Raw genomic sequence first — 11,505 nt, 5'->3', positions numbered from 1 at the left:
AAAGAAAAGGAAGGAGGGAAGGAGGGAAAGGAAGGGAGGGAGGGAGGGGGAGGAAAGGAAGGAAGGATAGAGAGGGAGGGAGGGAGGGAGGATGAGGAGGGAAGAAAGGAAGGAAGAAGAGAGGGAGGGAAAGGAAAGGAAAGAAAGGAACTCGGGGGGGGCAACTCTTCCACGACCCCCCCCAATGGCCGCCCTCCGGACGGAGCGACTTCCCGGCCGCCCTTCCCCCCCAGAGGCTCCGCAGCCGGGACCCCAGCCGGGCCGCGGGGGGGGGGTCGCCTACCTGGCCGCCTCCGAGCCGGCCGTCCGGGGGCAGCGCAAGATGGAGGCGGATCGCCCCGCCAGCGCCTCGCATGCTGCCGCCGCCGCCGCCTCCGCCGCCCGCCCGCCCGCCCGCCTGGCCGGGAGAAGCCAGCGCCGTCTCGCCCGCCCGACGCCCCGCCCCCTCTGACGTCACCGCCCCGCGCCCCGCCCCGCGCCCCGCCCCGGCTGCGAGAGGAGGAGGAGGAGGAGGAAGAGGGGAAGAGGGGGAGAAGAGAAGAGAAGGGAGGAAAAAGAGGAGGAATTGGAAAGGGGGAGAGCAGCAGCAGCAGGAGGAGGAGAAGCGGGAGGAAGAAGAGGAAGACGAGCGGAAGGAGAAGCAGAAAGCCAGAGGAAGAGCAGGAAGAAGGGAAAAAGGAGGAAGGAGGGAAGAGAGGGGGAAAGGAGGAGGAAGGAGGGAGAGGAAGAAGAGCGGAAGGAGAAGCAGAAGCCAGAGGAAGAGCAGGAAGAGGAAGAAGGGAAAAGGAGGAGGAAGGAGGGAGAGGAAGACGAGCGGAAGGAGAAGCAGAAGCCAGAGGAAGAGCAGGAAGAGGGAAGAAGGGAAAGGAGGAGGAAGGAGGGAGAGGAAGACGAGCGGAAGGAGAAGCAGAAGCCAGAGGAAGAGCAGGAAGAGGAAGAAGGGAAAAGGAGGAGGAAGGAGGGAGAGGAAGAGAGCGGAAGGAGAAGCAGAAGCCGGAGGAAGAGCAGGAAGAGGGGAAGAGAGGGGCAAAGGAGGAGGAAGAAGGGAAGAGAGGGGGAAAGGAGGAGGAAGGAGGGAGAGGAAGAAGAGCGGAAGGAGAAGCAGAAGCCGAGAGGAAGAGCAGGAAGAGGGGAAAGAGGGGGAAAGGAGGAGGAAGAGGGGAAAAGATCAGGAGAAGGGAGAGGGCAAAAGGAGAAGAGAAGATCAGGAGGAGGAAGAGAGGATGAGGAAGGGAAGGAAGTGAAGAGGGGGAGGAGGAGAGAAAAAGGAGGAAGACCAGAAGGAGAGAGAATCAGAGACGGGGTGTGTGTGTGTGCTCGTCTGTGCGACACCCCTGCAAGCCTGGGCAGAGTGACCCAGGTTCCAACAGGGTGGGGGCAAGGGAGAGATCTGGTAACACACACACACACACACACACACACACACACACACACACACACACAGGGTGGCTCTTGGTGGTCTTGCCCTGAGCTCAGAGGCCGTTCTGCCAGGGTGTGCCCCCGCCTCATGGACCAGTGGGGCGCAAGCAAAGTGGGAGCTGCCCACTAGCTCAGCCCAGTCGGGGTTCAGGTCTAGAAAGTGGAACCACCTGCCTCCCGAAGCTCTGAATGCTCCAACACTGGAAGTTTTTAAGAAGAGACTGGACAGCCATTTGCCTGAAATGGTAGAGGGTTTTCTGCCTGAGCAGGGGGTTGGACTAGATGACCTCCAAGGTCCCTTCCAACTGCCTTCCTTCCTTCCTTCCTTCCTTCCTTCCTTCCTTCCTTCCTTCCTTCCTTCCTTCCTTCTCCAACACTGGAAGTTTTTAAGAAGAGACTGGACTGCCATTTGTCTGAAATGGTAGAGGGTTTCCTGCCTGAGCAGGGGGCTGGACTAGATGACCTCCAAGGTCCCTTCCGACTGTCTTCCTTCCTTCCTTCCTTCCTTCCTTCTCCAACACTGGAAGTTTTTAAGAAGAGACTGGGCAGCCATTTGTCTGAAATGGTAGAGGGTTTTCTGCCTGAGCAGGGGGTTGGACTAGATGACCTCCAAGGTCCCTTCCGACTGTCTTCCTTCCTTCCTTCCTTCCTTCCTTCCTTCCTTCCTTCCTTCCTTCCTTCCTTCCTTCCTTCCTTCCTTCTCCAACACTGGAAGTTTTTAAGAAGAGACTGGACTGCCATTTGTCTGAAATGGTAGAGGGTTTCCTGCCTGAGCAAGGGGGTTGGACTAGATGACCTCCAAGGTCCCTTCCGACTGCCTTCCTTCCTTCCTTCCTTCCTTCCTTCCTTCCTTCCTTCCTTCTCTAACACTGGAAGTTTTTAAGAAGAGACTGGACAGCCATTTGTCCGAAATGGTATAGGGTTTCCTGCCTGAGCAGGGGGCTGGACTAGATGACCTCCAAGGTCCCTTCCGACTGTCTTCCTTCCTTCCTTCCTTCCTTCCTTCCTTCCTTCCTTCCTTCTCCAACACTGGAAGTTTTTAAGAAGAGACTGGACAGCCATTTGTCCGAAATGGTACAGGGTTTCCTGCCTGAGCAGGGGGTTGGACTAGATGACCTCCAAGGTCCCTTCCAACTTTATTATTATTATTATTATTATTATTATTATTATTATTATTATTATTATTATTATTATTATTATTAAGTTGGGGGGCTGACCCTTGTGCAGGGGGGGCGCCTCAGGCATTCCTTGGCCCCCACCCGAGGGAGGAAAGGTTGTGTCCCTCTTCTGCCATCCTGGGGGGGGGCAAGAACCCCTGGTGGTCTCTGACCAGCTGGCCACGGGCAGGTGGGGACCCCCCCTCCCAGCAGCTCATCCGGGAGAGAGAGGAGAAACTTCCTGACGGTGGGAACAATTAACCGGTGGAACGGCTTGCCACCAGACCTTGCGGCTGCTCCATCACTGGAGGCTTTCGAGAAAAGAGTGGACAGCCCCTTGTCTGGAATGGGGTTGGACTAGAAGACCTCCAAGGTCCCTTCCAACTCCGACGTTCTCTTGTGAGGTCACAGAGATAAGGGATGACCTCACAATGCCTTCCAGGCTGCCAGATCAGTGTGTATGTGTGGTTGAAGCCTTGTCATCGCCGTTTGGTGATTGAGGAGAGGTTGCCAGGCCAAGGCTAGAGGTGGGTGTGTCCCCCTCTCCTCCCTCAAAATAGGGGTCTTCCCATGCCTCTCCATCTCCAGCAGACCCCCCCTCCACACACACACACACACACACACTTGCACACCATCAGCCTGCAGGAAGGAACAACAAAGGCCAGGATTGGGGGAAATCTGTGTGTGTGTGTGTGTGTGTGTGTGTGTGTGCAAGGCACACTGTGGGATGGTGCCGCCCCTGAGCCTGTGTCCTCCCGCATATGCCCCTTCTCCATCATTTCACCTGCACTTCCTCCTCTCTAAAAATCTGAATTAACGAGGATAGAAAGCCACCCTTCCAAAGCAAGGCAGAGATAAACAACAATTTTTTTTTCTTTATCTAACCCTTTTAGGAGAAAAAGGCAGCATTAGGCTGTAGGAAGACGGGAGAGATAGGATGGAAAGTGACACCGGTGTCAGATTGTATCGTATCCTAGCCGTGCACTGCCTTTGTTAGACGGTAATTTTCTCACTAGGCCAGGAATCCTGGTTGGCTTTGGGGAAGAAAAAAAAAACAAACCACCAAGTTTCTAGTCCTCAGAATAAATGCCAATTGGAAATCTATTTTTCCTCCCACAGGAGCAGATAACACAAAACAGCAAACGCTGGCTAAAAAAAAATATGTCATTGACTAGAAAAAAATTGATTAAAAAATGTCATTGACTAGAAAATGTCATTAAGAAAATGTCATTGACTAGAAAATGTCATTGATTAGAAAAATGTCATTGACTAGAAAAAAGTAATTGATTAAAAAATGTCATTTAGAAAATGTAATTGATTAGAAAAATGTCATTGACTAAAAATGTATTTAAGAAAGTGTCATTGACTAGAAAATGTAATTGATTAAAAATGTCATTGACTAGAAAATGTAATTGATTAGAAAAATGACATTGACTAAAAATGTATTTAAGAAAATGTCATTGACTAGAAATGTAATTGATAAGAAAAATGTCATTCACTAGAAAATATAATTAAGAAACTGTCATCGACTAGAAAATGTAATTGATTTTTAAAAATGTCACTGACTAGAAAAAGTAATTGATTAAAAATGTCATTGACTAGAAAATGTAATTGATTAGAAAAATGTCATTGACTAGAAAATGTCATTGATTAGAAAAATGACATTTAGAAAATGTCATTGATTAAGAAAGTGTCATTCGCTAGAAAATGTAATTGATTTTAAAAAATGTCATTGAGTAGAAAATAATTGATAAGAAAAATCTCATTGACTAGAATGTCAATGTCACTGACAGCTGCTTAGCAGGCCTCCAGGTAGTCCTTGACTTATGACTGCAAAGGAAGCCAAAGTTTTAATTACTGTGCTCCATTTTACGAACTTTTCGCCACAGTTGTTAAGCGAATCACTGCTGTTGTTCGGTGAATTGTGTAGTTATTAAGTCACCCTGGCCTCTCCGTGGTCCGTGATTGTCAGACGGTCGCAAAAGGGGATCGCCTGACCCCGGGACACTGCGACCGTCATAAATATGAGTCAGTTGCCAGGGAGCCCAAATTTTGATCCCGTGACCACGAGGATGCTGTAACGGTCGTAAGTCTGAAAAAGGGCCCTCGGTTGCTCTTTTTTTAGGGGCGATGCAACTTACAGCGAATGGTTCTAAGTCAAGAACTAGCTGAGCCGTTTAGACAGGACTCCTAACTTTGGCCTTTGACCCTACAGAACATGTTTTATTACAAAGCCTGTGCAAGTCCACCTTTGGTCCAACCTTCACCATCATCCACGGCAAGATCCTTTGATTGCCAGGCTAAATATGGGCAGCGTGCTGGGGCCAGTGGGCAGCGCAGTCAGAAAAGTCAAGAGAGCGACACAGCGCACACAAAAATAGCTCCCACTGCACCGTTCCCCCCCCCCCCAGTGTCCACCATCCATTGTGGCTTTTTTAACCGAGCCAGCTGCCCCCTCCCCATCGCCGCCTCAGGATAACTGCATTGGAAGGGACCTTGGAGGACATCTAGTCCACCCACCCACCCCCGCTCAGGCAGGAGACCCCTACCTACACCGTTTCGGACAAACGGCTGTCCAATCTCTTCTTAAAAACGTCCAGGGTTGGAGCACCCGCAACTTCTGGTGGCAAGCCGTTCCACCGGTTAAGCATTCTCACCGTCAGGAAAATCCCAGGTCGCTTCTCTCCTTGCTGAGTTTCCTTCCGTTGCTTCTTGTCCTCCAGTGTCCTCTTCCTTCTTCTGCAGGCTGGGTTCCAGTTCTGGAAGGGCCCCGGGCTCCGTCCGTCCCTCCGTCCGTCCCCAGAGATGCCCCCGATGGCCTCGGACCCGGGACCGTCCGGGAATGCAGCCATCTGGATGGTGTCCGACCTCTTGCGCTTCTCCCCACCCTGCTCTCCGGCCCCGCCTCCTCGCCGCCCGGCCTGGCTGCGTTACCGCCTCTCGGAGAGCATGAAGGGGTTGCTGGTGGCCCTGCTGGGGGGCGGCGTGCCCGCCGGCTTTGTAGCCCCCTTAAGCCGCATCGTCAACGAGGATTCGGGCATGCCCTCCTTGGAGATCATCTTCTTCCGCTGCTGTCTCCACCTGCTCTTCGCCGGCTACCTGCAGTACCGGAAGGTGCCGTGCTTTGGGCCCTCGGAGGTGCGCCAGCGGACCTTGCTCCACGCCTCGGTCAACGTCATCTCCATCGGCTGCGCCTATAGCTCCTTCATGATGGTGCCCAGCGGCAACGCGGCCACCGTGCGGAAAGGCTCCTCCACCATCTCCTCCGTCTTGCTGGCCTTCTGCATCGAGAACAGCCGGTTGACGGGCTACGACTGGTTTGGGCTGGTGGGCAGCACGCTGGGCTTGATCATCATGGTGGTGCCGGACCTGTTGAGTTTGGACAAGAGCACCCAGATATACAACACCTTCGGCTACGGCTTGGCCTGCTCGGGAGGCATGGCGTTGGCCTTGGGGCTGGTGATTTTCCGAACGCTGGACTTCCCGGCCAAGCTGATGACCGTGGCTTTCCTCTTTGGCGTGGTGGGAAGCTTGGTCTGCTCTCCCATGATGTTCATCCTCCAGGACCCAGTGCTGGTGCTCAGTCCTGTCACCTGGATGTACGTGGTGACCATCAGCCTCCTGGCCTTGTTCTCCTTCCTGTGCACCAGCTATGCAGTGTCAAAAGCACACCCGGCGTTGGTGTGCGCTGTCTTGCACTCCGAAGTGGTGGTGACCCTGGCCATCCAGTACTACGTGCTACGGGAGGCCGTCACACCCTTCGACATCACGGGAGCCGGCGTCATCTTGGGTAGCATCGCCATCATCACTGCCCAGAACATCAGCTGCCATCCAGCCGAGGAAGAGGATGGAGCGATTGTATAGCAGAAAGGGATCAAGTACACCAAGGAGGCTGTTGGTCAAAGCAGGCACCATCCGGCAGATTGCACGGCAGAAAGGGATCGAGGAGATTAAGGAGGCTGTTTGTCAAAGCAGGCACCAACAGCAGATTGTACGGCAGAAAGGGATCGAGGAGATTAAGGAGGCAGTTGGTCAAAGTAGGCATGAACTGTACAGTAGAAATGGATCAAGTATGCCAAGGAGGCAGTTGGTCAAAGCAGGCACCATCCGGCAGATTGCACGGCAGAAAGGGATCGAGGAGATTAAGGAGGCTGTTGGTCAAAGCAGGCACCAACAGCAGATTGTACGGCAGAAAGGGATCGAGGAGATTAAGGAGGCAGTTGGTCAAAGCAGGCACCAACCGGCAGATTGCACGGCAGAAAGGGATCGAGGAGATTAAGGAGGCTGTTGGTCAAAGCAGGCACCAACTGGCAGATTGCACGGCAGAAAGGGATCGAGGAGATTAAGGAGGCTGTTGGTCAAAGCAGGTACCAACCGGCAGATTGTACGGCAGAAAGGGATCGAGGAGATTAAGGAGGCAGTTGGTCAAAGTAGGCATGAACTGTACAGTAGAAATGGATCAAGTATGCCAAGGAGGCAGTTGGTTAAAGCAGGCACCAACTGGCAGATTGCACGGCAGAAAGGGATCGAGGAGATTAAGGAGGCTGTTGGTCAAAGCAGGCACCAACGGCAGATTGTACGGCAGAAAGGGATCGAGGAGATTAAGGAGGCAGTTGGTCAAAGCAGGCACAAACTGTACAGTAGAAAGGGATCAAGTATGCCAAGGAGGCAGTTGGTCAAAGCAGGCACCAACGGCAGATTGTACAGAAGAAAGGGATCGAGGAGATTAAGGAGGCTGTTGGTCAAAGCAGGCACCAACCGGCAGATTGTACAGCAGAAAGGGATCGAGGAGATTAAGGAGGCTGTTGGTCAAAGCAGGCACCATCCGGCAGATTGCACGGCAGAAAGGGATCGAGGAGATTAAGGAGGCTGTTGGTCAAAGCAGGCACCAACAGCAGATTGTACGGCAGAAAGGGATCGAGGAGGTTAAGGAGGCAGTTGGTCAAAGCAGGCACCAACCGGCAGATTGCACGGCAGAAAGGGATCGAGGAGATTAAGGAGGCTGTTGGTCAAAGCAGGTACCAACCGGCAGATTGCACGGCAGAAAGGGATCGAGGAGGTTAAGGAGGCAGTTGGTCAAAGCAGGCACCAACCGGCAGATTGCACGGCAGAAAGGGATCGAGGAGATTAAGGAGGCTGTTGGTCAAAGCAGGCACCAACGGCAGATTGTACGGCAGAAAGGGATCGAGGAGATTAAGGAGGCAGTTGGTCAAAGCAGGCACAAACTGTACAGTAGAAAGGGATCAAGTACGCCAAGGAGGCAGTTGGTCAAAGCAGGCACCAACGGCAGATTGTACAGAAGAAAGGGATCGAGGAGATTAAGGAGGCTGTTGGTCAAAGCAGGCACCAACCGGCAGATTGTACAGCAGAAAGGGATCGAGGAGATTAAGGAGGCTGTTGGTCAAAGCAGGCACCATCCGGCAGATTGCACGGCAGAAAGGGATCGAGGAGATTAAGGAGGCTGTTGGTCAAAGCAGGCACCAACAGCAGATTGTACGGCAGAAAGGGATCGAGGAGGTTAAGGAGGCAGTTGGTCAAAGCAGGCACCAACAGCAGATTGTACGGCAGAAAGGGATCAAGGAGATTAAGGAGGCTGTTGGTCAAAGCAGGCACCAACAGCAGATTGTACGGCAGAAAGGGATAGAGGAGATTAAGGAGGCAGTTGGTCAAAGCAGGCGCCAACCAGATTGTACAGCAGAAAGGGGTCTAGTAGATTCAGGAGGCAGTTGGTCAAAGCAGGCACGAACTGTACAGTAGAAAGGGATCAAGTACGCCAAGGAGGCAGTTGGTCAAAGCAGGCACCAACCGGCAGATTGTACAGCAGAAAGGGATCGAGGAGATTAAGGAGGCAGTTGGTCAAAGCAGGCACCAACCGGCAGATTGTACAGCAGAAAGGGATCGAGGAGATTAAGGAGGCTGTTGGTCAAAGCAGGCACCAACCGGCAGATTGTACAGCAGAAAGGGATCGAGGAGATTAAGGAGGCAGTTGGTCAAAGCAGGCACCATCCCTGATGGGGAGGCCTGGAAGAAGACCAGCAGAGGCCTTGTGGCAGCCACACAAGAGTGGGCAATTGGTGGTGCCGAGAACCATCAACGAATTCCAAGCCAAATCTTGGAGGCTGGGGGAGGAATTGGGATGGCTAGCCAGCCATGGGTGTTTATCCATCAAAGCCATCGTCATCCTTACGGATCCACCAAAGAAGCAGGCAATTTTTGTTTTCCAAAAATCTTGGCTGTGCCACGAAGCCGCCCTCTGCCTAGGTGTGCCTGTTGAGCCCCCCAGGCCAGGCCACCGGACATCTGGATGGCACGCTTAGTCCGAGACCCACTGACCTTTGGGGTGAGGCCGAGAAGCCAGGAGCGAGACCCCCGCAGGGTCTACGGAGGCTCCCGCGGAATTTGTGAGACAAGCATTTGTGTTGTTTTGCGTTTGCAATGGATATGTTGAGGAAGGGGAAGTGGGGGGGGGCTCTGAGAGGGGGGGGTTCCATCTGGAGCGTCCGTTGATTTTCAAACATGGTTTTGAAGGAGAGTTTTGGGCCTCAGATCCTGCCTCCAGGCCTGGTTTTTCAAGCTAACCCCTTTAAGATGGGTGGACTTCAACTCCCAGAATTCCACGCTGGCTGGCTGGGGGACTCTGGGAGTTGAAGTCCACTCATCGTCAAGCAGCCAAAATTGAGGAACTCTGCTCCAGACAGATGCAGAAATACAGAATCCTTTATGTCGAGCCCCCCACCCCGTCCCAAATAAATTAAATTTGAGAAATAATGCAGAATTTAACATTATTTTTGTACATGCAGCTAAAAAGACTACTGTAGTTGCCATGGTTAATGCTGTGTTGTTGTTGTTGTTTTTATTATTATTATTGTTATTATTATTATTGTTATTATTATTATTGTTGTTAATATTATTATTGTTGTTTGTTGTTGTTTTGTTGTTGTTGTTGTTGTTGTTGTTGTTGTTATTATTATTATTATTATTATTATTATTATTATTATTATTATTATTATTATTATTATTATTATTATTATTATTATTATTATATAAAGTGCTTGTGGAACTCCATGCCACAAGATTCAGGAGATGCAGAGGGAAGGACGAGAAACAACGGTTAGAAACTGATCAAAGAGAGAAGCAACCTGGAATTAAGGAGAAACTTCCTGGCAGTGAGGACAATTAACCAGTGGAACAGCTGGAAACCAGAAATCGTGGGCGCTCCATCCCTGGAGATTATTAAAAAGAGACTGAGATGGCATAGGTTCTCCTGCCTGAGCAGGGGGCTGGACTAGAAGACCTCCCAGGTCCCTTCCAGCTGTATTCTATTCTAATTCCATTCTTCAGCAGGCTGCGATTATTTTTATATTAAATTGATATGCCGCCCATCCAAGCAACATGGGGTGACTTACACCCTAATTTTAGCCAGAGTTAAGGTGGGATCTGGCTACACCCCCCCCTGCCCACCCACCCCTCCCATCCCGTGTTCCCCTTTTTATGGTCCTCTCCTCCCCGGAAGACTACCAGATGCCCTTAACAACCAGATCCACTTAACAACCGTGTTTCCTAACTTAAGCGTTGCAGGGGATTCGCTTAAGAACGGCGAGAAGCCAACTGGTCAAAGGGGCTAAACTTTCACTTAGCAAATGTGGTCGTAAGTCAGGGACTACCTTTAAGTCCCCTTAGCCTTCACTCAGCTCTGGACCGTTTCAATCTGCCTCTCTACGGTCTCCAGTTAGTTAAAACCATCCCGGTTAATCGTGGCGACGATGCCGGGGCAGGAGCCAGGATGCTGGAGAAGGAAGAGAGGCGTTGGGGGCATGGCGGCCAGCCCAGAAAAGGAAATTAAACTGAATTATTCTCGCAGATCAAAGCCAGCCCTTCTCCTTTTAAGCACAAAGCTGGCGTCCTCGCCCTTTTTTTTGGCGGGGGGGGATGATGATGATGCCGGCAGGACTTGGCTTCGTCTTTTAAGGCCACCCCAAAATTGGTGCCTTTTTTAAAAATATGTAGATATTCTTCTCAGATCTGCAGAAGGAACCCCATGCGTCACGGGTGATTTTTTATTTTTTATTTTTCCCTTTCCCTGGATTTCCCAATTCCTGGCGGGTCCGTTCCTCTGCCAACCGTTCTCTCTCTCTCTCCGGCCGGCAGAATCGACCGCACCGACCTGATTATTTTCTAAATTCCAAAGTTGTGACTCAGCGGGCCCGGGCAGAGAGAGAGAGAGAGAGAGAGAGAGAGAGAGAGAGAGAGAGAGAGGAGTTTAGGAGAACAACAGGAGGCAGAGTTAACAAGCAGCCTTCCATTCTGCCTCCCTCCCTTCATGAGGACCGGAAACTTGGTGGCCGGGCGTGTGTCCCACCAGGAGGGGATCTGCCCTTGGGTCTCCCATTTAGAAAAGGGAGTTTGGGGGCTGATTAGGAAACAAGATTTGAATGGGAAAGGGGGAGAAGGGAGGGAGGGGAAGGGCCTGGTTCCCGCAGGAGGTCACTAAGGTGCAAATGTAATCGGAGGCCCTTCCAGGCTGGAGACCTGGGCCCATAGGCGTTGATAGTTAAGACTTTCAAATCAGAAGGCAATTCTTGCTGGGGACGGAGGGGGGGGGAAAGAGGTGTGAGGTGGGGGAGGTGTGTTTGTGTGTTTGTGTTTGTGTGTGTCCTCGACGGCCCATCCCAAAGGACCCCCCCCTCTCCCAACTCCAGAAGTTGTGAGTGCTCCCACACCGGAGGCTTTCAAGAACACAGCCGTTTGTCTGAAAGGGTACAGGGTCTCCCGATCGAGCAGGGTGGGGGGGGGTTGGGCTAGATGACCTCCAAAGTCCCTTCCAACTCCCGTTATTCTGTTAAATCTGGACATGGGGGGGGGGTCTTCCGAGGAAGGAAGAGGTTTTGGGTGGGTTTTGTTTTTGGTTTTTTGCCAAGAGAGGAGGGGG

General features: G+C 51.8%; 2 protein-coding genes across 2 annotated transcripts in view; one reads left to right on the top strand and one right to left on the bottom strand.

The window, feature by feature from the left end:
- Window positions 1–382, bottom strand: part of LOC308676038 (zinc finger and BTB domain-containing protein 4-like) — a 23,860-nt gene extending 23,478 nt beyond the window's left edge. Inside the window, exon 1 of the mRNA XM_081341748.1 lies at window positions 284–382. The gene's annotated coding sequence lies outside the window, so the exon portion shown is untranslated. The remainder of the gene's footprint in view (window positions 1–283) is intronic.
- A 910-nt stretch (window positions 383–1,292) lies between these two features.
- LOC308676464 (solute carrier family 35 member G3-like) lies at window positions 1,293–6,530 on the top strand (the record flags this gene model as incomplete). The annotated part of the gene is given in 3 exon segments (XM_081342278.1): window positions 1,293–1,664; window positions 5,322–6,437; window positions 6,441–6,530. Coding segments are annotated over 3 exon segments (1,209 nt in total). The 5' UTR covers window positions 1,293–1,661.
- Between the last annotated feature and the right edge of the window lie 4,975 nt (window positions 6,531–11,505).

Source organism: Vipera berus, assembly GCF_964194415.1.
Source record: "Vipera berus genome assembly, chromosome: W".
NCBI classification, from domain to species: Eukaryota; Metazoa; Chordata; class Lepidosauria; order Squamata; family Viperidae; genus Vipera; species Vipera berus.
The sequence above is the reverse complement of the archived record's forward strand: the minus strand, read 5'-3'. Positions and strand labels throughout refer to the sequence as shown.